We start from the raw sequence: 25295 nt of genomic DNA, 5'->3' as shown, positions 1-25295 counted from the left end.
AGGATGGAGGGTGAGGGACCAGCATGAGACAAAGCCCATTTCGGCACGATAATGATGAAGAACTGCAAGCGCTCCAAGGGGTGATATAAATATATTTTGAAAGCTGCCTGTGCACTCACTAGTGAAGAATCAGCACTGAGGGCCCCCATGCCCACCCACCTCCTCCCCTATCTCTCCACAGACCCACCCCATTCCCTTGTCTCTTTGTAGGTCAAGAGGGGTCTCCAGGGAGATAAGGGGGGAGTGTCAGGTGGCTAGGAGGCAGCAGCAGGAGTGGCAGCATCATGCCTCAGGGCTGGGGGGCAGGAGACTTATCTCCAGCCTGGCGTCTCAGGGCCTTCCTCCAGGGTCATGGGAACGGGAGTGTGGGAGTCGGGCTACGGAGAACACAGAGGCTGGAATCAGGGATCTGGAGAGGTGCAGGTGACCCACACCCCTACTTCGCTCTTCCCCGTCCATCCCTGACCTACTCGACACCATAGTGCCTGAGAAAATGGGATGGCATGAGGTGGGGCACGGGGGGGGGGGGGCAGGGAAGGTGACTGAAACCCCCTCCCCCAAGGCACTACAATCAGGAGGCAGGGTGAAGGCAGTAGACCACAGGTCAGGAGGACTGGGGAAGGGGCAGGTGCCACACAGCCCTTCCGGACACTGCAGCCGGGCATACCACTAACAGCCCAGCAGCTCCACACGCAGGGTGATACGGTTGTGCCAAGCTACGGGCAGGATGCGAACATAGCGAGCATGGAAGCCTGCTTCAAACATGTTCTTCTTGTGGGAGTTATTGTCCAAGTTGCCGGGGAAGATCTGGAGGCAGAGGGGGTATCAGGAGGGCCCCAGAGCCAGGCCCCCTCACCTCAGAGCCCCGGGCCTACAATAGTGAGGGGAGGGTGGCCGACAGACACTCACCTTGCCCTCTGAGGTCCCCGGATCACTGTACTCGGTCCAGTCCACGCCATTGTTACTGTAGGCCAACTTATAGGCTGCCACATACTGGATGTGGCCAAAGTCTCGGGCTCCCTGCGTGATGATGCCAGTCACTTGCTTCTCAGAACCCAAGTCAATCTGCAGAGGAAGAAAAACACCTCGTTTTTTTTGTTTAGATGCTCTCTGTGAAGGTGGGAAAAGGCAGACGCACTGGGACGTGTATTCTAGTTTGTGCAAATCTGCTTCACTCAGCAGAGCCTCAGTTTCCTCATGTGTAACTGTGACTCTTGTGTTTCACAATTCCAAAAACATCTGACGGCCGTCCCACAGTGTGTTCTCAGACACCAAGTCCAAGCGCATGTGCTCTGTGCTCAGGCAGAGAAATCTCTAGGTGCCTATCTCAGGTAGCCCTCCTTCGCCCTGCCCTGCTGCGCGCGGGCTCAGCCTTGTCAGCCTGTGGCAACCAGTGGAGGTGGCTCTCCTTCGGCAGACACACGCCCCTTTCTCCACCTGGGCTGGGGGCTTTGGTGGAAGCAGCACTGAGCTCCCACTATTCTCCCCCCTGGAGTTACAGAATCAGGAGGAGAGTAGGGCATGTGGCAGGAAGAAACAGCAAAGTTGAAGAAAAACAAAGCTTTTCCGAAATGCCCTCTTGAGGAACAGAAACCTAGGCTGAGCAGACGTCAAAACCTTGACAGCCCCACCCGACCTGACCCCACCTGACCCCAGGCCTGCACCCCAGGGGCCTGGCCCACCTGCAGCCATTCAGAGGCAGAGTTCTTCTCAGCAGTCCAGGCGTTGAACTTGCCCTGCTTGTCCAGCCGCGCGTAGAAGGGATACCAGCTGAAGGAATTCAGGCCCCAGGTCTTGTAGGTGCTGGAGGCCGTGATCTGTTTGTCAGGGATGGTGTTGTCCTTCATGCCCAGGGGTCCGGCGCATCCTGCCAGCAAAGGAGGGTGTCATCCCGATCTGGGATCCCTAGCCTCCCAGGGCATGAGCACAAGGAGATGAAGGGGAAAGGACTCTGTGGATCCGACCAGCCCCTGGCATCTCCTCGGACAACAGACGGAAGCTTCTTCTGCCTTTTCGAGCCAACCGTCCTGCTTTGACACTGCTCGCCCTACCTACTCCTCCCCTTAGCCAGCTGCTCTCAGCTCCCGCCCCTACCCGACTTACCCATTATAGACTACCCACCACTCTTCTCCCTCTGCACCAGGGCAGGCCCTGATCCACCACCTCCCACCCTCCTTCAAGGCCTGACTTGTGAGACACCTCCTCCCAGAAGCCTGCCTTGACCACCTCATTTGGGCAGGACTTGTCCCTCCTCTGGACTCACAGCACTTCCTCTGTCACTCCTACAGTACAGCTGCTGTGTACACTGCTGAGTTCTGAGATTATCATCCAGAACATGACCAATCGTCGCATCGATTAAGTGCTTACTTCTTTCATTTATCTACCACACAAAAACCTGAATGGATAGGTATTAGCAAACCCTTTCTATAGACAAGAGAACTGAGGCCGAGAGACAAACAGTGTGCCAAATCACACAAACTTATCACCACGCCACACTGTGACATCACCTCCACCATCCACATATCCACCAAGAGCCATGAAGGCCTGCCTAGTGGTGACCCAGAGATGAACTGGACCGTCAGCAGGGGGAAATCAGAGAGGTTAGAATCCTGTGGCTCAGGGGCGATCCTGTATCCTTGCCCAGCAGGCTCCTCCCCTCGGCGTCTAGCGGAGGTCCTTCGGCATGCTGTCAGACGGGCCTGTGAGGGCTGGCCTCAGGAGCTGGCCTTGGTTTCAGTCAGGCCTGCACCAAATACTCAGGAGTGTGCCAGGCTCTTTTGTCCTAGTCATGTGCACCAGCAGGTGGCCAGAATAGTTGAGGATGAGCAGGAGAAGATAAAACTCTCAAGAAAATGATGGGTGTGTCTCATACCTGACTGATTCCACTCCACAAGTCCCTTTGGGGAATTTGGGGAAGGGGTACTGGAAAGCCAGCCGACTGGAGTGCCTGCTAGAGAAAGGAGATGGTCCAGACCTTGAAGGAAGTTGAGAGGGCAGCCTCCCTTCTTCAGCTTGCCAGGCTCACCCTTTCTTGGTCTCAGAGGGAGGTGACGGTGACAAGACCATGCCGGCAACTTTAACAGGCAAAGGCTTCAGACTATGACAGCAAGTGGCAAGGGCCTCCAGGGAGAGAAGCCAGGGTAAAGGCCCCCAGACCTGTCTCCCTCCTTTACCAATTGCCAAAATTTCCTTTCAGCAGAAGGAAAAGTCTTCAACTCCCCACTTAAACAATTAGATTTAAAAGGCAGTGAACCATGTGAACACAGACTTAAGTTCATAATTAAAAAAAAAAAAAAAGACTAAACCCAGCCAGGCACAGAGAACTCAGCTCTGAGCGATATTGAGCGGTATCTGAAATGAGATAACGGGAAGAAGTTGACACAAAGGAGAAAACTGGGCACAAAGTGGGTCTTGAGGGGACCAGAAAGGCAGCCAGCCAACCACCTCTGCTCTGCCATCAGCCTAGTGAGCCCTACAGTTCTGCTGGTGGTCAGCAGGTGGCACTGTGGCTGCAAAAAGAAGGAACTACTACCTCTAGAGCTCAGAGAGAAAGCTGGGTGAGCTGGAAATGGGCCCAAGCCCTGCTCTCCAAAACTCATCTGACCTCCCCAGTGGTGAGTTTTTCCTGGCTCAGGAGAAATCTGTCCCTTTCTGGGACAACCATTCCTCCATCTGGGACTCGTTATGGAAATGGCGGCAGGAAGCACCAGTCCTGTCCCTGTGACCCTATAAGCCCCCATAACCCTATGTTTCTCTTGAAAGCAGACTATAGGTTTGGAGACATGGGGAAAAGCACTGGGTCAGTAGGTATCAGAAGCCCAGGAATCTAGGCCGAGTTTTAAATCCTACCAGCTTTGTGTCTTTAACAAATAATTTATCTGGGCCTCACTTTCCCCCTTCATTCATTAACTCATTCATCAAATGTTTATTGAGCACCTACAATCCAGGCACTGTTCTAGGCACTAGGAACACAGCAGTGAACAAAGCAGATGAACTTCCGGCCCTCATGGAGCTGACAACTGCAAAACAGAACTGATACTACACATTCTAGAAACTCAAGGATCCAATAAGTGAAAATATATTGAAAATGGAAGTGTGTCTTTTGTTATCTACCCACCAGAATGCCATGGGTTGGCAGAGAACACCTGGACAGGACTGCTGATGGACAGGTGATCCCTCTGGTGTGCCTCTGCTGTATGACTTTGCTGCAGCCCTACCCAGCTCAGCTTGGCTGAGAAGAGAGGCCATCATCTAAGATGGACCACAGCCCCGGGCACTCACCGCTCAGCTCACAGCCAAGGAGCTCGAAGCGCAGGGTGCAGCTCCGGTGGCAAATAGTGGGCACCAGCCTCACATACTGCACTTCCAGAGGAACGTCAAACAGGTTGGTCTTTAGGCCGTTGTTGTCCAAATTACCAATAAACGTCTAGGACAGATTGCAGATGGAAGGAGTGGTCAGTGTGGACAGTTCCCCTTCCTGGGGTTGCCTCACTTTCCTCTGCAGGCCTATGGGGGCAGTGGGCGTAGCAGAGCCATCGGGGATTCAGCCCTTTCCCTGGCCACCCCACAGTCCTCCACAACACCTTATCACAGCGTTCTTGGTCATCGTGGGGCCTAGGCATAAAACCCTGTCTTTCACACAGGGTCACCTATAAATTTATAGGGTCCCTCTATAGGCAGTCCTTTCTCAAGACCCTTTATTATAACAATTTTCCTACGGACAGAAACACAGAAATGCGCAATGTCTACGTTGTAAATGGTGCTCATGTAGTAATGACATCCTTGAGCGGTGGACAGCCTGCAGGGCAGTACAAGGCAGCCCTGAAGGCTCAAAATGCATCCCAGCTCTGCCACCACAGCCACCCTAGAGCATCAAACATTTTTGAGTCTCACAGATAACAATGGAGGCCCAGGGGTATCCATCACAGCCCTTCCTTAGGGCCCCAACAGCCTTACCTTGTCTCCTGCGTCCCCTTGGATGAACTGGAAGTTTTTCCCATTGACGCTGTAGGCCACCTTGAAAGTCTTCACGTACTCAGAAAAACCTGTGCGGCTGGCGCCCTGCGTCACCACGCCCGTCACCCCCATCTTTCGTAGCAGGTTCACCTGAACCCAGGACAGCACCCTTAAGCTCCTAGGTTCCCTCTTCTATCTCTATTCCCCCCACCCGGAGAAACAATAAAGGAAGCAGAACAAATGACAAAGGCCTTTTCATCCGACCTCTCTGGGTTGTGGAGTGTTCAGGGAAGCACAAAAGGACAAACAAGGCCCCCAGAGGCGCGTTCAGTGTAAACAGCCCCTCCGCAGCCTGGGGTCAGCTCCCTCTCATCCCCCGGCCACCCAATCCAGACCCCCCAAGGCCGCTCTCCACTTATGGTATATGTGCTATCAAAGAAAGCGCTACCCTCCTCCACCGATAGATACTTTGCCCATGGGAACCCGCTACCTTGCTACTTAGACCCCCCCATTATGCACCCTTTCCGGGGTGATCTCCAAATGCAGGCATACTCATCTCACCTTCTGCCCTCCCATCATGCCACCCACCCCAAGGCCAACCCTTCCAGACCTGGATCCAGGGTGTCCTATCGTAATTGCTGGCTGTCCAGGCATTGACAAGGCCCGTGCGGCGCAGGCGGGCCAGTTCTGGGCCCCAGCGCTGCAAACCCATGAAGCCCAACTGCAAGGACGAGGCAGAGATCTGCGAGTCGGTAATGGCGCCCGTCTCCATGCCCAGAGGCATGCTGCAGACTGCAGGGAGAAAGACGGCAGTCAGGCGGGCCTCTGCCAAGGACCCGGAGCAGAGATCACAAAGGGACAATGAGGGTCCAAGAGGAGGTAACAAGAAAAGGTGCATGGTGAGGAAAAGAGTGGCCAGCAACAGTCATAGGGGGCGGGGACCCATGCCTGCACTCACGGCACTACTGGAGCTGGCTGGAGTCTCCCTCCACGCTGAGTTATGTGGTCCCATCAGGACAACCACATCCAGCCCAGCCCCTGGCATCCCCAGGATGGCTTTGGGAGAAGAGGGACCTCAGATGGCAGTATACAGCCCACAAAGCAACAAGCAAATCTACCTAAAATTTTCTAAAATCTTGTATGGCAGAAGTTTTCTGGGTGGGGTATGAAAGCCATTCCATTTTCTCTCATACCCTCTGCCCTTTCCAACTTCTGGTCTGAACCAGCCATCTGCAAAGTTGTCCCTGGCCAAGGCCCCATCACTTTCACCAGCATCCCGGAGATGTGGGCACGGGGGCTGAGCCATTCTCCTTGCTCCCAAGCAGAGAACCCAGGGTCAGACCACCCTACAATAACACCCCAGGCTCATGCTGAGCCAGGCTAGGACACTCTCAAAAGGAGAATGAGGTACAAAGTAAGCTCATATGCCCCAAATCAAAGCCGGCCGGTGACTACATAGAGATCTGAACCCAGGTCTGGACTGTCTTCATAACCCACATGTTCGTACCCCGAGGGGGGGCTCAAATGTGCATTCTTTGAGCCTGTGGGGTCCTTGTGGGCTTCCAGAAAACAGCACATAACAATCAAAGAAGGGCTGCAAAGGTCCTTCTAGGGGGGCTGCCCCAACTCCAAGTAGCCTCCTGCCTCTGCCCCAGATGCCATCAGCCTGTGGAAGACCCCAGGCCAGAAGCAGAGAAGACTGGGTGGGTAATCCCAACTCAGGCACATCCAGGGCTACCTTGCCTCCCAGCACAGTAATTAGTGGGCCCATCTGGCCCCACTCAGGGCTCTGTCTGCCTTGGCAACTCCCCGCCGCACACATCCACATTCCTCCATCCATCCAGCATGTCAAATACACTAGCATCACCCAGGGCCCAAGGCACAGGCCCTCCATGCTGCCTCCTGTGAGGGGAAGGGCATCGCTTCCCCTGTTCTCTTCCAGGGCCCCGACTCCCACTCAGATGGCCGGGCCTCCCTCCTCCTTCTATAGTCAGCAAACCTCAGAGAGCTCCCCCACATCTGCCCGAAGAATCATCTGCCCTCTGCCAGAGATGCCCAGTACCAGACCGATGAGAAAGCAGAAATCTGCCTCCCCAACCCCTACCAGCTCCACCCACCCCTGAGCCTAGATGGAGGATTTCCAGAAGAGTCCTAGTTTGGTGAGAGGGACTCCAGCTGGACAGAGAGGGAGGATGGCGTGCAAAGCCACTGATGGCAATGTTGTCTGGGCACCCGCCCAGGGCCATTCTGTGGCCGAGCGGATAACCAAGCAGGCCAGGCAGGTCAGCCCCTCTGCACACGCAGGGGCCTCTGATCACCTGACTGTTAGAGGATGGCCCAATCTGCCCAGGCCTCTCTCTCCTCACCGACCTCTGTGATGAGGCTACATATCAAACATGGGCCTGGGAGCTGTCAGATCCTGAGGCCTCAGCCTTATTGACTGACCTCCCAGGCCCCTGAAGATGAAGAATGTTTGTTTTCCCCTCTTGGTAGAAAAATCTGAGACTTAACCCTAATGCTATGTGTCTGGTTCATAGTGACCCAGGAAACAGCATTCCCATGACCTCAGGGGCAACCAACATTCCTTGCTCCTCTGGAGTGACATGAGGCCTGGCCTACAGTCCCAGGAGAGAGGGCTGGACAGGAAGGAGCCTGGGGAAGGACAACAGGACAACCCTCACTACCGTGCACCCAATCTAAGGCTGTCCTACCCTCCATCTACTCCAAGGAGGCCCTGACACAGGGAATAAGGCCGAACATAGCCCAGGGCTATGGTTCAGGGTCCGCCCCAGATACTCACCGTTATCACAGTGGTAGCCTGCGAAGCCAGGAGGGCACTTACAGATGTACGGGACAAAGGAATCCCCGCGTTTTAACTCATCCAGGGCCAGGCACTCGCCATCGTTGTGGCAGGGGTTTGGGAAACAAGGACCTGGGAGGGGAAGTCAGGTGAGATGGGCAGGTGATCAGGAAGGAGCTAGGGGCAGAGACAGGCAGCAGCAGTTGGACCTAGTCCGAAAGGAACCTCCGCCCAAACTCAGCCCATTTCCCGCCTTACCCTACAACCCCCTCCCCCTCCATCCCCAACTCTGCCTGATGGACTCTGGGCCAGCCTGGCACAATCAGGGTCGTGTGTAGGTGAATCAGCCCAAATAAAGGAAGCAGCAGCTTTCCAAGTGGCCTAGGAGTTTCCAGGGAAATGCTGGCTGATGACAAGAGAGGTGCTGGGGACACTGCCCACTTCAGAACGAAAGAGCTCAGCCCAGCAGTCAGGGCTGCAGCTGTGACCTAGGTGTGGAGCAGCAGCATACCTCTCTCAGTCTCATTGCAAATGATGCCCCAGAAGCCTTCGGGGCAAAGGCAGGAGAAGGGGATGCCGTCCTCGCCCAATACGCAGGTCCCTCCATTCAGGCACTGGCTGGAGTCACAGAAGTCACCTGCAGTGGCAGCTCTGACTTAGAAACAAGCCGTTCACTCAGTAAATATTTGGGGTAGGGAGCAATGACCACATACGTGCTGGGCTCCCAACACAGAAAAATCAGGTACCATCTGGGCCTCAAGAAGCCATGGGAAAGAGGCAGAGAAGTCAACAGAAGTGAACAGGTGGGACCGAGGGCCCACTGGATGTGTGGTTTCTACCTAGGAGATGACAGTTTCACAGAGGAAGGATATGTAAGCTAGTCTAAAAAACAAAGTGAGAGTATGTGCCAGGCTGGGGAATGAGGAAAGAGCATTCTAAAGAAAAGCAGAAGCACAAACTGCAGGCATGCTGGAGAACAGTGAGATATAGCTGAACAGGTAGGTTGAGGCCAGACTGGGAGGGACTTGAGAATGATAAGTTTAGACTTTTCATCCTGCAGACCAGGGGCTTGTAACCTTCCTTCAGCCTCCCCGCCATGGTCTACCAGGAAAAAACAAATCAGAGATTCTTAAACATAAGGTGGAAATGGGGAACCCATTTCCTATTCCGAGAAGGAAGATGTCACCCATAGAGATGTGAAGAGTTCCCCTAAGGAGGGGAGACGTTTTGTAGCTACACAAAGATCCCTCTGGGGGGAAATGTAACAGGAGGTGGGGGGAGGGGGAAGAGACCAAGAGAGCATCAGCGAGGCTGTCACAGGACTCCTGCTGAGGAGGAGAGTCAGGTGAGGAAGTGAGGAGGGCAGGCAAATTTGAGAAACACTGGACAAGGACTACAGAAGTGGGAGAAGGGCTGTAAAAGACATCGCAGCTTCTGGTTGGGTACCTGGGTGACAGATGTGCACTATTAGCCTGTCCCTAATCCCTTGGTCCTGGTAAATGGGGTCAGCCAGGCCTGCAGGAGAGTCTTCTGACCTTAGCATCCCAGAGGGCTGCCCCAGATGCCATACCCAAAGCCGAGCCATCATTTAGGGTAGGACGAGAGAAATCTTTTTTCCTCCCCGCAGAGTCATGCCATGCCAGGCTGGAGGACCCTCCTGAAACCTCAAAGCCCCAGAGAGCTGGGCCTGGGCTCCAGGGAAGGAAACACTGTGGATGAGCGATGGAGCCCTCAGAGTTCCACTCAGCCGGGCCTCAGGAGCTGCCTCCAGAGCTTTGGCGGCTCCCAAGGAGATATTAGTCACTCGCTTTAAATAGCAGGTTAATCCCCTCCCCTGACCTGGCAGGCAGCAGGCAGGGCCACAGACAAAGGCTTGGGAATGGCCAGAGTCCTGGACTCCTGTCCCAACAAGATCTAACCCTTCTTTCTCCCCTTCCTAATCATTCCCTTGCCCTGGGTCCAGTGAAAAAAGGGAAAAGGGAAAGGTGTTCCCTACCTGGAGGGCATTAGACTGACTCACCTGCGCCTGCACGGCAGCCTCAGCGCTTTCTCTTTCGGAGAAAGGCCAGAACACAGGCAGATCATGTCCCTACTAAACCACCTTTGGGATTTCAGGATCCTGCCCTTTCAGATTTCTCCAGGGACATTTTGCCAAGGCTCAGGCTGTAGGAACTGAGAGGGGTGGGAAGGGACAAGACCTAGCCACCTTTCAGGGTTGCTGGGGAAAGTCACCAGCTCCCAAGTGTGTGAGAGCTTGGGGTGCCCTTAAGGCTTCAACTGCAGGCTTGCGGTCAGACCTCAGACCGCCACAGATGGCAGAGCCAGGTCTCAGATGTGATCCATGCCCCAATCTTGCTTCCGTTAATCCTGTTTCTATGAGAAAGTGATGGAAGAGATGCCTGAAGAGTCCTTGCCATCGCCCCTCCAGTGGGTATCTTTTTTCCCAAACCTACAGGGCCTGCTGGCCCCATGTGAAGGGGATAGGGCATCCCCAAAACCACCTGCTAGAGTCCCTACCGTTGGTGGGAGCCCTCCTGGCTTTGGGAAGGGGGTGGTGGGAGGACCAAGGAAGATATAGCAGCATGTCAAGGCTCCAGGAAGGAGCCAGGAGCTGCCACCACTGGAGGCAGCCCTATGCCAAGCCCAGGCCCAGGCTCCTTGCCCACTCCAGGGCCCCACCCAGAGCCAGTCCTCCCTCTGGGATCCGCACACACTCAGGAGAGCGAGTGGAAATGTCCATGATCTGACAAGCTGCCAGGGCTTCCGAGGGAGTTGCCCGGGGAAAGTCGGCTGGAGAAGACTTATCAAGAGTCCTAAAAACTTGCAGGGGGAAGGTGTGTGAGACAATTCAATGGCCTCATTTTACAGATGGGAAAAGAGAGGCCCTACATAGCGGATTCCTTTGTTATGTGTAAGCCGCCTCCCTGGGGAGGGCTAGGCTGTCACCCAGTGTCCCAAGCCACCACCCAACGCTCATGCCTCTCTCACTGGCCAAAATGCCCAGGCGCAGAGACAGCGGGAGAGGCCGAGTGCATCCCCGCTGCCTGCCGGGACGCTGAGGGGGAGAAAAGTCGCCCCTGGGCTCGGCCTAGGCTGTCTGCCCAAGTTTGTCAACAGTGGCAGTGGAGGGAGGGCGCGGCAGCGAACTTCCGAGCAGAGAGGAGGGGCGAGGGCTGGAGGGCGGCGTGACACTCACCGGAGAAAGCGAAGAGGCCAGAGGCACAGAGCAGCGCGCCACAGAGCGCAGCCAGCAGGCGGGGGCCCAGCATGCTGGGAGACGCTGCACGGGACCGGGGTCCAGTCGTGCAGACTGCAGGACTCTCACTCCTCCTAGACGAGAATAAATCAGGCAGCGCCTCCCACTGGCCTGCACGCTCCGCCCAGGCCGGCTGGAGGCGGACTCGGGGCGGGGCAGCGCAGCCCAGAGCCAAGCGGGGGTTTCAGGGGTCCTCGCCTCTCCCCTGCCCCACCGCACCCAGCATCCCGCTTGAAGCGCGAGACTAGGCCCCAGTTCTATACCGACTGGGCAGGGAAGGGCTCAGGAGTTGTTTGGTTTTTTGTTTTTTAATTCTAGACTTAAGATGTTAAACCTCATACATAAGAATAATGCAAATTAGAGTGCAGTGAGTACCGTGATTCACTTATCAGATTGGCAAGTAGCAAATTATGAGCGCACTGTTAGTGTGAGGCTGTGGGGAACAGGTCCAAGCATGCATCATTGCAGGGAGTGTAAATTGGTTCAGCTTCTCCAGAGCTACTTGGTAAAACCTGTCAAAGTGACAAGTGCTGAGACTATGAGACCTAGCAATTCCTCTTACAGGAATGCATTCTACAGAAACTCACATGTATAAAATGACATGCATGCAAAGACGGCAAGCAGCATCCTTTGAAATGGAGTGGAGTTGAAAATAAGAGGACAAATACCAGAAATAGTTTGGAAGTTGAGCCAACAAGACTCACACGTAGATAGGGTACATGGGGTTAGGCAAGAGAGGAATCAAGGATGACATCCGGGTTCTGGCCTGAGAAACTAAGTGAACAGTGGTGATTTTTATTGAAATAAATTGCCTCTTATCTATCTCGTCCCCTCCAGGTGAGCTCCATATTTCCAGGACTGAACGAAGTGCCCAGCACGAAGGAAACACCCCTAAAATATTTGTGGAATGAATGAAATGACTGTGCCCATTGCACAGAACCAGAACCAGGGTGTGGAGGTGGTAACAAAGCAGACTGTATGCAGCAGAGGGAAGTGCGCTCCTATGACCACAGCTATGCATGAATGGGGGATGGGCTACTATTGTGGGAGGTGGGCTCCCTGTGCCTAGAGGAATTCAAACAAAGGGTATGTGTCAGGAGGACAGTGTATGCCAGGGTCAGTGAGAAGTTATCCCTGAGGTCAACATTACCTCTGAGATGCTGCTTTATAATTGTTTGCAGACACTGACCGAAACTCCATCAATGTGGAGAGCAGGAGAGAAGTTGTCTGGTCCAGCCCCGCTTTTCAGCTTTCCAGCATTGGGGAATGCAGGTATGGCGTGAGCTTGAGCAGAGCAGCACAGCAGCCCCACACTCACATCCTCCGAACGCATAACCATTTTCCCAAACCGGCAGCTCTGAGCACACGTCATGATCTGTGAGCAAACATCCCTGCCCAGGGACCAAACAGCCCACTTTTGTTTATAAGCCAAAGGCCAAGGGCCAGGGACCAGTGCTGGGGAATAAATGTGCTTTCAGCTCAAAAATGCAGAAGTGTGTGTTCACTGAAACCAAAAAAGAGGACCAAATTCTGAGGTTCCTTTATGTGATTTTTCTTACTTCGGTTGGGACTACTGTTGACCACTGTCCTCACTGATTTCTCTGGAGACTCTCTCCACCCTGACTAATTTCCCCTTCTCTGACCCTGAAGCTGGATACTCAGAACCAGCCAACAGTCTCCCATTCACAGCTGAGCGCTACGCTGAGATGTCTTCTCACCTAGTTTGCCTCTGAGACAGGCAGCTGGGTGCCAGCCACACAGAAAGACTGACAGCTGGGACCTGGATTCAAGCCCTACCTTCACATCTTACCTGCCCGATAGCCTTTGTCAAGCTGCTAATCAGGCACCTTTATTTTCTTCAATTGAAGTTTGTCTCCTTTTTTTCCTTTCTAGGAGGTTAATGGCATCAAGGGAAGTTGCTTCACTGGCTCAGGACCTGCATCTGCTGTGGAAATGAAACATGCCCACACCTGGGTTGGTTATTTGGTCTGCAGAGTAGAAAGGAAGTGGAAGAAATACTTTAGAAAGATCTATTTTTATAGAGCTCAGCTCAAAGCTCTTCTAACTGGGCCAGCTGGCCATCTGGACAACCCTTCTCATGCCTGAGTCCAGAGCAAGGCCATTTCCAGAAGAACATCAAGTCCTTTCTTTAAAATCGGATCCAAAGAGGTATCAGTAAAATACAGACCGGGAGGGTTTGTCACTGGCTGATCCCGCCACCATCACCCAACACCCAGCCTCTCCAATTCCTCCCTCTTCTCATCTCCCAGCTGCAAAGAGATCTCTTTAAGGGTCTGAAAGCCTTTTCCATTCAAAGGTCTCTGACTTGTTTGGGAAGTAGTTATCTTTCTTCTCCTACCCACTGCCCCCCTTTTCAAGCCAGCAGACCCAGGAGACCTTTCAGACTTTCATTTTCCCATTTCTTTCAAGAAAAAGTCAACCTTTGCAATGAAAAGAGTTGCAGACTTAAAATTTCTGACTTATTGCTCCTGTAGCTCTGGCCTCAAAGTCTCTTAGCACTCAACTCCCAAGTCCTAGCAGATGTCAGCTGAACTTTTGCAAAGTTGCCAGGCGAATAAGTTGGTTGGCCCAACCTTTGCAAGATTCGAAATATGATCCCAGAGGGTGTCCAGCTGTATGTGGCAACTTCTTCAGCTGACAAAGGAATCTGGACTTTACCTCCTGCCCCAATCCCTATGCTACATACTGAGACATCAAACAGCCACCTTTCTCCCTAACCCCTACTATGTTCATTCATTCATTTGAAAATACTCCTTGACTCAATTCATTTCACAAGTGCATGCATCCATATACCCCACATGGATACCAGATAAAAAATATTTCCACATGAAGTTCCCTCTTCATGCTGTTCTAGGTCAACCAAAAAAAAAAGAAAGAAAGAAAAGAAAATACTCACTGAGCAACTGCCAAGCTACGTGGGAAAGACCCCATTCAGAACCCCAGAGTTGATATAAAATATTTTAAACCGAAGACATCTGAGATTTAACAGATGCCAAAAGGAGCCTCTGGGAACTTCCCTACCTGACTAAAAGCAGTAAATTCTAAAAAATGAAGACTGTCATCAATTTCCTTTTTGGGGTGGGTCAGCTCCCAGTAAAGCAACCAAGAGTAAACTTACCATAAAATCTCTCTCTGTAGGAGTTGTATAGCCCTGAAGAAAAAAAACCACTCACATCTTTATAGGTACAAATATTGTCACAAACCTCATGTCTCCTTTGTTCTCCTAAAAGAATATATTTGTTCTTCACATAGAAGCTTTTTCTTCCCCTTCTCTTTTCCCTACTAAATTAGACATATAATCCCCTACTACTTTGAGTTACTCATCACTGAGCACACCTGTGTGTAAATAAACTCTTTTTTGTTGTTAACCTGTCTTTTATAAGTTTAATTCACAGGCCTCCAGGTACAGAACCTAAGAGGGTAGACGAAAGGTTTTTTCCCTCCCCAACAGTGGTCGGTACTCAATCTTATTTTACCTTCCACTTCTCAACAGGGCCTGGGATCCCAAAACCCCTTACCCGGCACTGCCAACCTCTTGTTCCTAAGACGTTAAACCCTTCTCACACGGCTCTTGAGGGTGTCCCGGTTCCTAGCCTTGCTCTCCTGTCTTTATACTCCCAGTGTCTACTAACCTCAGAGGAAATCCCTGGGATGTAAGCCTTCAGCCAGAATTCACTCCTTCCCCAGCGCATCCATGGGTCAAAGATATTTGCCTTTCTAGAATTTAGATTCTAGAGTCAATTTGTCTTTTTAGAATCTGGAATGTTGATTAATGCCCTGGAGGCTTCTGCCACACAGTGTGGTGTTCTTTGGCCAGGGGAGCTTTCAAACCCTTCAAGGTCTCACCAGCAAGGTGACTGGCAGAAAAGCCTCTTCCCTTCCCCAATTACCCAGCTCAGAATTGCTGAATCCTCCACATTTCCAAAAGCCATACACTCATTCTCAAAGTATTGCCTAGCCTGTAAAGAGGACAGGACACTACTATCTGTGAGGCTGCCTCTCAGATACTGAGTTAGGACTTCACACCACCCCTTCTCCCAGCCCCACAGGCCTGCCAGGAACAAGAAACTGTTCCAGTGAGCACAGACCCTTAAAGGCCGCTCTAGGCTAGACAAAGACCCAGCTGAAGCTTTGAAATTACCACTTGCAATTGCATTCTTAGCCAACGGTGTCCCTCCCACTCCTCTGCAGTCTAAGGGTGGAGGGGAGGACATTCTTCCGGTGATCTTTGTGTTTGGGAATGTAAAGCTGAGATGTGTAAGGCATCTATTCAGCTGGAAATAAAGCTCCGGGGAGCGAGTTGATCTATACAGATGGATGTGAAAATCCTCAGCTCTACAGTGGCCACTGAGGCCACGAAAATGGGGGCGCTCCCTTGGGGACAGATGCAGGGGGAAGGCAGAACCTATGTGTCTGCACCTGCAGGCTCTGTGAAGGTGCTCTCTCTCATCTACCCAGTTCCTCCCAAAACTTGACGGAACAGCAGCACAACTGAACTTAGATGTCCTGAGTGCCTACTAGCCTTAAAGCGACATTAGTATATGAGCAGGCCATACAGTCAGTCCTGAGGCTGCCAAACTAGAATTGAACCTGGCTCTCCCATTTGGGGGGCCCCAGGCAAATAAAAACGCAAGGCCCTTAGCTCAAACATTATTAAGAATTTCAAGACGAGAACAGAGGAACTTTCAACCAAGCGCAGGCCCTTATATAAGCGAGGGGACCTAGGAAACTGAGTGCACAGGTCTCGGACCCATGAAGCCAGCCCGGGGTGACCTTGGGCAAGTTCCTTTCCTTCCCTCTGATTCTCATGTTTCTCAAAAGGTTGATGTTAAAAGAAAGTGCGACCTGCACAGGGCCAGGTACCTAAAAGGAACGAAAATTTGTTTTCTTCCCATATCCTTTCTTTCTCCACAAGAGTGTTATAAATGTTACAGAAGTACCATGTTCTCAAGCTCTTGCTGAATCTAGGAACTGCCTCCCTTTCAAAGAGGACTGGTCAGCCAGCTGCCTTCACTCAATGTCCTGTTTCAGGTCACAGGGACCTTGGGCCTTGACTCCCCGAATCCCCACCCCCATTTACTTCTCTCATTTTCTCCCACAGATGAAATCTTAGCCACATGCTTTCCCCTCGTTATCATACTCAATAAAGCGTGACAGATACTGCCCCTTACCTAGCAGGGAAAAATCTTATTAGTAAATCATGAATTTCAGAAGATAGAGAAAACCGTAACTTTTTCTGTAAGGGCCAGGCTCAAATGGAGACCCACACATCTTTTTTGCTCTCTAGTATTCCTTTCTCCTTTTTGTCCTCTCCACCCTGGCAGCTGCCCTGTGTCTACAGAAGAAACATCCCAACATGTAGAAAATTTTTGAGTTTATTTGAGCTGGGCAACAAAATTTCAATGGATTAAGAAAATGCTCTGGAGAATGGAAGTTTTGCAGGTTATTTTATGTATTAGCATCCAAGGAAGAGACGTAAGGTGGGTTACATTGATGGTACTGAAGAAGGACCGGATTTAAGGACCCCACAGTATGGTCCTCGCAGTGTCCCAGCCTCACTTCACTTACCCTATGGCTCGTAACCACACAGAAACTTCATTTCTTTAAGACAGTCTTGTTTTCCTCTGATTCAAATAATAGCATTGTTACTTACTTTTCCCCTCCCTCCCCTGCCCTTATCCTCTGTATGCCTGCTCCTTTAATCAAAGAACCTCAGGGCATAAGATTAAATGGACCTCAGGTCTATATAGTCAAGGAGACAATAGGTTTTGGTTGGACCCTAGACTAAGGATAACATCTTGGCTTTAGATATGATTCGGCCCCACTGTCCCCCAGTTTTCCAGTCTTTAATCAGACAATAGATTGTTCCTAATCTGACTCAAGCTTAGAAAATTGCCCTGAAACTTGCGACTCTATCCTAATGCTGGCTGATGACAATCTTTATGGCTTAACATTTGTACAGACTTCTCCCATCTTTGTTCCTGGGTTGCTGACACCAATGAAAGACCACATAGCCAGAAGGAAGCCCAGAAGACTCCGTGAAACTGATCAAATACACATCCACTCCCCATACTCTTGAAACATCACAGCAGACTCTGGAACAATGCCCAGATATTCCCTTAAATACCCTAAGACAGACTGAGAATAGGAAGGCAGTTTCGAAGGTGTTAACCTGCTGCCTTCTCAGATCATTGGTGCTGACAATAAATACTTATTCTAAATAGCCCAACTCCTCTGTCAGTCTATTGGCTGAGTGGCACAGGCAGCAGGAGCCCTGGACTCAGTTGCCCTCCGGTTTCAGTAGATTAGGGAGGCAAAAGAAAGCAAAGCAGAGAAATCTCTGCAGCTGAACAAAAAATGGAGACAAACGGACTTCTTTTACATTGGTGGGTACGGGATAGTTGACGGTTACCGTTTACAGCAGATAGAGATGGTATTCAGGGACAAGAAAACAATAAGGGATTCTGTGGTCTCATGCTCTGACCCAGGGGTTGTGCCTGAGGGGTCCAAAAAATGATTACTTTGATACTTCAAAGGTATGGTATCTTAGATACAAAAAGACTATAGATAAGGTCACTTAAGGTAAAGATTGACCTTTGTCGGGAAGCTACAGGCCAAGGGCATGACTACCCATTGTGACCTACTTTTAGTTAGGAATTTTTATGTTCAGACCATCCTGTGTGCTTACTTTTGGTCCCTGAGTTTGTAATGCCAGCCACATTGGCCTCTCCTGAGCTTGTCAGGTATGGTATGTGGCCCTTTTTCGTCCATACCTGTGTAGTCAAGAGACCTGGGGTCTTGTTTCAAGTTTCATCCTAGGAGGATGGGCAGGGATGCGGGCTCTAAGGGGCTCAGGTCTTTCAGATTCCTCAAGATGAATCAGCGAGAAGCAGAACTTTCTTATCACTTCTCTCAACTTGGCTTTGTTACATTATTATGCTAAAAGCTCTCTTTCCTACTAGGATGGGAAAGGAAGTAAGATGGGGAAAGATACAAAAACCAAATCAGAACTCTCAAATTACAAGCCACAAATTGATTCAAATTACTTATCCACACTTGCAAAGTCATCCTGGAAAGTTACAGATGATTCATTAAATCCTCCATCCCCATGCTGAGCATTTAATATCTGCCATGCTTGGTGCTGGATGCCAAAAGGACATACAGGTGACGAGACAGAGCCTGAAGCCCAGTAGAGAAGCAAGTCCAACCAGAGCTAACTAGGTAGACAGTGATAAGGGCTCCATGACACGTTCTAATAGAGACCATTGGCTCTCAAAGACAGGATAAACAGCTGGAATCACACACCTCACCTCCATGCCTCTCTCCTTTCTGCTGCAGCCCTACTACTTTTCAATGCTGCGGTCTTGGCAGAATTCTGAAAACTCACTTCCTCCTTGAAGTAGCAAGTAGAGACCCGCTTGTTGCCTGACCTCCCTGTTGAATGTGGGGAGAGGGAGTCTCCCAAGGCCCTCGCCCATCAGAGTTAGCATCTGGATCCTGTGTCCTTAGTGACAGTCCCCTATTGGCTTCCCCACCACCACACAGATAACTCGTGCACAACTACTGTCCTGGACTATCCCTGGAGAACGGACAGCCTCTTTTCTTGCTCACTCCAAGTACCCTGCCCATTGTCCCTGCTGCTGCTATTGAAATCTCCAGCCTGTAGCCACAAGCTGCCTGCTTGGAGTGCGTTCTAACTCACATCATGCTGCTTAATCACTAGGATGCACGCCGGACATCCCTAACACTGGGTACCATTCCTTGCCATCCCTGAAAGGGCAGGCCCATTGCTGAAAATACCCTGGGTCTTGTCTCCCCAATGCCAGGTTTAGGGACCTACTTTCCACAGTGTGTGGACCCAGCCATTACTAAGCCCTCTCCTTCGCCACCCGCCCCCCCTCCCCCGCCTCCAACCCCCGGCACTCCCCACTATTTCTGCTCTTCCAGCAAAATTTCTCCCACTGAAGGCCTGGTTGTAGCCTGCTTCTATCCCTGCTTCATCTGGGCACCTTCACCTTCAAATCGCCATATTGTGCTGTGGGCTCTGAGAAGATTCACTTGACGTGAACCCCAGGAAGGAATTTATCTGCTGAGATGGATCCCCTACGGTCAAGTGAAGGCCCAAATTTTATAAATAATGAGTGCCTACCGGCCATCTGTGGACAGGAGCTTCTTGCTTACTCTGTACATTGAGAAGAAACCTTGAACTCTCGGGCTTCCAGCACTACATTAACTTCTTCGTGCTAACTCAGACAGGAAGTTCCCGGCTTGTTCTTTGAACCAGTGGACTGATTGATACCTACTCCATCCAATCAGAAGAGCACAATTATAGCCTCCAAAACCGACCAATCAGAACTGCTCCATAACGACCAATCAGGACACGTAATGGAACCTGGGCGGGAAATTTCTGTACAAAAGGTGGGCTCCTCGTCTTTCCGGCAAGCGCAGTTCCGTTTTCTGCGGAAGTCTGAGTCTGTCGGTTCGCCAACAGTTCACATGACTAACGCCTTTCCGTTTTCTAATATTCTTTTTTGAAAATTTCTATTGACTGTTCATTTCACAGTTGGGAGAATGAGGCAGAGAGAAGGCTTTTGCTTGCTGTTTGCTCAGAAACACAGCTACAGGGCGCCCTGCCTGGAAGCCCAAGCCCTAAGGGCAAAAAGTAAATCCTGGCCTTCAATGCTCGCTCTCTAGAGAAGAAACGGCGAGTGCGCGCGCGCTGTCAGCAGTGGGCAGCTCGCAGGCTCCCCGCACTCCACTCAGCAGCGAACAGGCACCCAGGGAAGCAAGCGCACAGGATGCTGCCAACATCCTCCCAGCGGACCTTTCAGACAGCGGTTTTTGAGAAGAGAGCCTGACGAAGACCAGGTGACAGGTAGGCTGCAAATGCAGGTTTTTGTAAGGAAAAGCTTTTAACTACGAAAGGGGTTCATAACAGGCCTCCTCCCCAAGATGGGCTGCTTCAGCATGTGAATTACTTTGAGCGGAAGGCAACGGAGACACAGTGTGCTTACAAGAAGATTTACCAATCCCTTGACAAATTTAAATTTGGGGTCTTGCCCATAAGGCTTATCACTGGATACTTTTAATTTTTCTATAGGGCAGGGCAAACTTCTAGTTACTAAACATCTGCACTTACCCTTCTGTGAACGATGTTCCTTCCCTTCTGAAGCCCTAAGGTGTCTTATCTCATCCTTTGCTCAGAATGCCAAATGTACCTCATTTTCCCTTCTGCCTGAACCTCTCATGTATGTGTGCTTCCCATGCATATATATGTAGTTAAATTTTGTCTTGTTAATCTAATCTGTATCCTGTCAATTTCATTATTAGATCAACAGAAATAACCTTGCTTCTTCCTTCCCACACTTCCAATGACATTTCCTCATTAGCCCAGGCTGGCCAGCGCTCCCAGCCCCCTACCCCCATGTCAATCCCAGAAGCCGGTTGGCATGCAACAACATGGACGTGGAGAGTTCTTTCCCAGCGTGACAATTAGATCCAGACATGGGAGCAGATGCACATTCTCAGGGAAACCAGGTCCCAAGGCCTTGGCAGGGACCACAGCAGCTGCCCATTGCCAGCCGGGCTGTCAAAAGGAAGTGAGGCATGGGAGCTGGGCTCTTGGGGGAGCCACCACAGGATCCCTCCGAGCTTCTATCAGGTCTTGGCAGGAAGAGAAAACTCTTTTGCTCTTATAGAGAGTAAAGAGAAAGGCAGCATGGCCGGGAGGCCAACTTCTGCCAGTCTTCAGGGGGCGGAGAACAAAACTCTTTTTTTCTCTAGGTCCTCGAACCCTCTGCCAGGCCAGTCCATTGGTTGGTTCTTTCCCAGCTCTCTTGGCACCAGGAGGTGTGGCAATCAGAGCTGCCCAGAGCCCATTGAGGAGAGGCCCTGAATAGGCACATCCAGGAGGCCCAAGCCAGCTGATGCTCCCTCCAGGAGTCCAAGCCACACAAGCTTTGCATTCTGAGAGACCTGCATTCACCATCCAGGCTCCATAAGCCCCCGGAACCTCAGAGTCCTCTTATTTAAAATAATGAGGATGTCATATATTGTTTAAAAAAAAAAAAAAAAAGGCAAGGTGCAGCATGCAAGTGTAGTGTGCACTATTCAGGGGGCATAATATTTATCCACGTTTTGCTCATGTGTGAATAAAGTGTTTCTGGAAGGATAAACAACAATTAAAAAGGGGGGGGGCTATTTAGGTGGCCTCCAAGAAGGGAAATTGTGGGACTGAGGAACAGGGGAAGAGTGAAACTTTTTAGAGTGTACTTTTTGGAGCTTTAAAATTTTGAAAATTTTCAGTTGCTATATATTAAGAAATAGAATTCGAAGTAGGCAAACAAAACACAAGGATAACAGTACCTCGCTGGATTGCTCTGAGGATAAACTCATCACCCTATCTCTTTTGGGTATAGTTTATCCAATTTTAAGCCCTGGTTCTGTGTACCAAATTACTTGGCAAAGTTGCCATAGAGTTTGGCTGAGAGCCAAGGATTTGGCTAAGGTTCGAGGTTAAGATCTTGGGGAAGCTATAAAGCAAGAGGTTCAAGTTCAATTTTTCTTTTAAGAGCTTTGAGTACTGAAGGAGTCTTGAGGATGCACCTTCTAGGTTATGTTTACTACAAATTCAAACTGTACGTCTTGGAAAACCAAGACTCACTCACTGTCTCAAGGTTCTCATTTGCTGCTGTGTGACCTGGGGCAAATTATTTAACCTCTGTGCCTCAGTGTCCTCATATATAAAAGTGGGGAGTAAAAATAATACCCATGTCATAGGATTGTTGTGAGAATTAAATGATTTAAAATCATAAGTGCTTAGAACAGAGCTGGCACATTGTCAATGCTGTTTTTCTATATTCTCATGCTCAGTGGAGGGTAGTTTGATAAGTTGGGGAGACATGGCTTTAAGTTCCCCCTCTATTAATTACAAGCTTGTATGACTTTGGGAAAATGACTTAGCCTCTCAGAGATTTAATTTCTGCATCTACAAACCAGGCCATGAAGCCAGTGAAGCTTTGGGACTCCTCATCTGTCAAGGCTCTGTACTTAATTTTGTATTTATAATTTTATAATTGAAATTTAATTTTTTTAAAAAGCCCCTACCTCATTTTTTTTTAAGTTTCAGGGCCTCAAAAACCTGGATCCATCCCTAAGAAGGGTAATAAATAAAAATACCTACTAAATGGGAGGTTGTAAAGATTAAATGAGATATTGTATTTGACGCCTTAAGATAGTGTCTAGCACACAGGAAGCCCCTATTAATATATAGCAGCGATTTCTATGGAATGTATGAGAATAGAGCTTGCTTTTCTCCTTTTATTCCTTTAAACATATAACCACTTGAGGAAACCCAAATTTTGGAAAAGATAAACCAAAGGATGGTCATTCTAGTTATAAAATGACTCAATGACCAGTGTTAGGGACTTTGTTTTCAATTGATGTCCGAAAAGCAGAGCTCCATCTACAAAGCAAACATAATGATTGAGACACCGTAAATGCTTTGAAATCCTGAGAGGATATCCCCTGCAGAGAACATAGGAATAACTGTGCCTTTGGCATCCTAAGCCGCTGCGGAAGTACCCAAAGCTGGAGGAAGCTACTTGCTCTCTGGAAAGCTGAGGACTTCACCATTTTCCAGCTAGACCCCAACTTCTCACATTCCTTTAACTTTAGCTTCCCCCACACCAGCCTTATGCATTTAGAATTTTGGAGAATTTCAACTTGATCCTCCCCCAAGAACAAAGCCACACACCATTGAACACATGAGGCAGCACTTCCTGCCTCAGCCTCCTGGCCAGACCTGGATAAGGTGTGGGCCTGGAATCAGATGGCCTCCAGGCATACCAGGGCAGAACTTACACTCAGCCCGCAAGCAGTGTAGGATGGACATACCCACTGTCCCTGAAGACTCCTTCTTAGATCCCTTCTCTGTCCATACCTGACTGCGGCCTCCTCCTCTACTTTCCACCTCTTGTTGCTCATGAATCCAGCCTTTTGCCATCCTAACCCAGAGCATGCATGAAAAACCCATCTCTCCTGTCTGGGGGCATTTCACATCCACCTTTGTCCTCCCTTCCTGCTTGTGTAGCTCCCTCTGAACATACTCATGTGACCAAAGGCTGCACCTACATTTTCTACAGCAAACAGACCCTCCAAAAGTAAAGATACCAACCCCCCAGCAGTGCTGGGTGACAAAGTGGCAAGGGCACTGACGCCTCAGACTCCCATCCCAGTCTCCCTGCGTGACCTTGATCATGTGACCTTAAAGAGTCACATAAAATTTTTTGTCAGTGCCATAAAATGGAAGGAGTGGTATCCATGTGGCCCACCTTGCTTGAGTGTTATGAAGATGAAGTGAGTTGCTGTGTATCTCATAAATGGAAATGTATATAAGGAAGAGAAGTTATGATACTAAATTTGGAGATTTTCAAGTCCCAGCCTGACTCAGCACATTTGCCTTCTGTCTTTGAATGCTGCATGGACCCTTCCCCTTACTCCAGGAAAGACCTATCTGTCTTTATGTCCCAGGCCACTGCTCAGAGAGTTTTCCTCCATGCCTGGTTGGATGGTGCCTAGGGCCTTGTGAGCAAGTCGCTGTGACCACCTTCTTCCTGGGATCCTAATCCCACACTACTCCTGACTTCTTACTCATATCTAGCCCAAGGACAAGCCACGAGAAGCTAGCTCTCTAATGGCCGAACTGTCTGGGAGGCCAGACAGTGACAAATCAACTTTCCAAAGAAAAATCTCAGAATCTTCGTCTCATAAAATGCTTCCAAGAAAACAAAAAGAGTTCTATGGTTGGGAAAGTTTGGGAAATTCTACTGACCCAAATCTAACCTTCCTCTCTCCCTTCCCTATCCATCAAGGAAACATGCAATCTGTCAAGTTGGGACAGCACAGTAGCTAAGGGCATAGTTGGGGTTTTTTTTTATTCTTTTTTTGTTGTTGTTGTTTTAAGGCAACTTTCAAACACACAAGTAGAGTGAATAGTAAGAGACCCTTTGGCTGTGGCATCCACCTTCAACAATCATCATTTAAGATCATGGGAGACAAAGGGTGTGAGAATCAACCTTGTATGGGAATTCAAGTCCCACAACCAGTTAGTGCGGGGTATCCAATCTCTCTGAGGCTGTTTCCTCTTGCATTAAGTGAGAATATTACCTTATACCTGAAGAGATTATTCCGGAGTAAATGAAATGACGTAGCTGTAAGGCACTAGCCAAATATCCCCCCAAGGTAAGTGTTCAGTCAATAATGACAATCACTACTAAAAGCAAGATGGTATAGACCGAGTGTCTGAGTTCTGGAGCCAGATTGCCTGAGTTTGGATTCCAGCTCTCACTGCTTCCTAGCTGTGTGACCTTAGACAAGTTGCAAACCCTCTCTGTGCCTTCGTGTTTTCCTAGCAGTACCTACCTCATGGGTGTTTTGTTAGGAAAAATTTTCCCTTTTCTCTTTTCAGTTCTTTGGCTGGTCTAATAGTGAAATTGACACAAAAGAAGTTAGCAGGAGAAAACAAATTTAATTTCATACACAAGGGAGCTCCAAAGATAGGAAGCTCCCTGAAGTGACCAAAGAAAGAGACTTTTATACCTATTAGACACGAAAACAATTTTGAAGAATCTACAAAACAAAGAGGTTTGGGCTTGGAGTAGTTAATTAGAGAAGAAGTAACAAGATTTGTTCATAGTTTTCTCAGCCTGAATTCCCTGTCTCTGGTGATAAGGATGCCTTTTACCCTCCTGGTACAGGGAGGGCACCTCAACGTAGGGGATTTATTTCCTGCTTTCAGGGAGATAAAAGAGGGATTTCCTTCCCTCTGAAGCTCAAAAGTGTCTTACCTCGCCCTTAGCTCAGACTGTCCTTCTTGCACTGGCTGTTTCTCAGTAACTTAAATCCAAAATAATCAATACACCAAAGTGGCACATTTAGAGCTGGCATATTTTGCTCCCCTTCACCCATTTAAAGCAGTGATGATAGTGCTTGGCAGGTAGTGGGGGCTCAAAAAAGGTCAGTTTTGTTACTGTTAACACCAACCTGTTGAATTTTACTTAATTTGGCATTTCGTAAATTCCTTCCACACCTATAAGCATCCTCCTTCTGAAATGGAATCCGAGTGAGGAGTACCACATCCGCCAGACCATGCCATCAATGCTCCTGCCATGTTATCAGCAAGAAATGTCAGACCTGAGGCCTCAAGAGTTATGAGTCCTGGCTTGCTGGCTTGGTATGCGGGTCATTCAGAGACATCCAAAA

The 25295-nt window shown here is 49.8% G+C and overlaps 1 protein-coding gene across 4 annotated transcripts; it reads right to left on the bottom strand.

The window, feature by feature from the left end:
* Nucleotides 1-72: 72 nt before the first annotated feature.
* MFGE8 (milk fat globule EGF and factor V/VIII domain containing) lies at nucleotides 73-12841 on the bottom strand. 4 transcript variants are annotated; one of them, XM_016151619.2, is made up of 12 exons: nucleotides 12823-12840; nucleotides 10953-11086; nucleotides 8268-8393; nucleotides 7757-7888; nucleotides 5567-5748; nucleotides 4957-5106; nucleotides 4282-4426; nucleotides 2873-2950; nucleotides 1683-1867; nucleotides 910-1065; nucleotides 668-807; nucleotides 73-377 (listed from the first exon to the last, which is right to left on the bottom strand). In XM_016151619.2, exons 2-11 carry the CDS (start codon nucleotides 11023-11025, stop codon nucleotides 670-672), a joined length of 1365 nt encoding a protein of 454 aa, XP_016007105.1. In that variant the 5' UTR covers nucleotides 11026-11086; nucleotides 12823-12840; the 3' UTR covers nucleotides 73-377; nucleotides 668-669. The 4 variants fall into 4 exon arrangements, with proteins under 4 accessions (XP_016007105.1, XP_016007106.1, XP_016007108.1 ...); XM_016151620.2 differs by having other exon boundaries at nucleotides 2873-2947; XM_016151622.2 differs by lacking the exon at nucleotides 8268-8393 and having other exon boundaries at nucleotides 12823-12841.
* Nucleotides 12842-25295: the final 12454 nt, after the last annotated feature.

This window comes from Rousettus aegyptiacus, unplaced genomic scaffold (genome assembly GCF_014176215.1).
Source record: "Rousettus aegyptiacus isolate mRouAeg1 unplaced genomic scaffold, mRouAeg1.p scaffold_m13_p_14, whole genome shotgun sequence".
NCBI lineage: Eukaryota > Metazoa > Chordata > Mammalia > Chiroptera > Pteropodidae > Rousettus > Rousettus aegyptiacus.
This window is presented reverse-complemented; position numbering and strand designations above follow the sequence as displayed.

Bases quoted from the DNA above. Each gene is read 5' to 3' on its own strand.
- MFGE8 (XM_016151619.2), bottom strand. From the start codon at position 11,025: ATGCTGGGCCCCCGCCTGCTGGCTGCGCTCTGTGGCGCGCTGCTCTGT. The intron at 5,749-7,756 runs GTGAGTATCTGG...TTCTCCCTGCAG, and splicing joins AGGCTACCACTGTGATAACG to TCTGCAGCATGCCTCTGGGC. The intron at 1,066-1,682 runs GTGGGCCAGGCC...CTTCCTCTGCAG, and splicing joins CTGCCTCTGAATGGCTGCAG to ATTGACTTGGGTTCTGAGAA.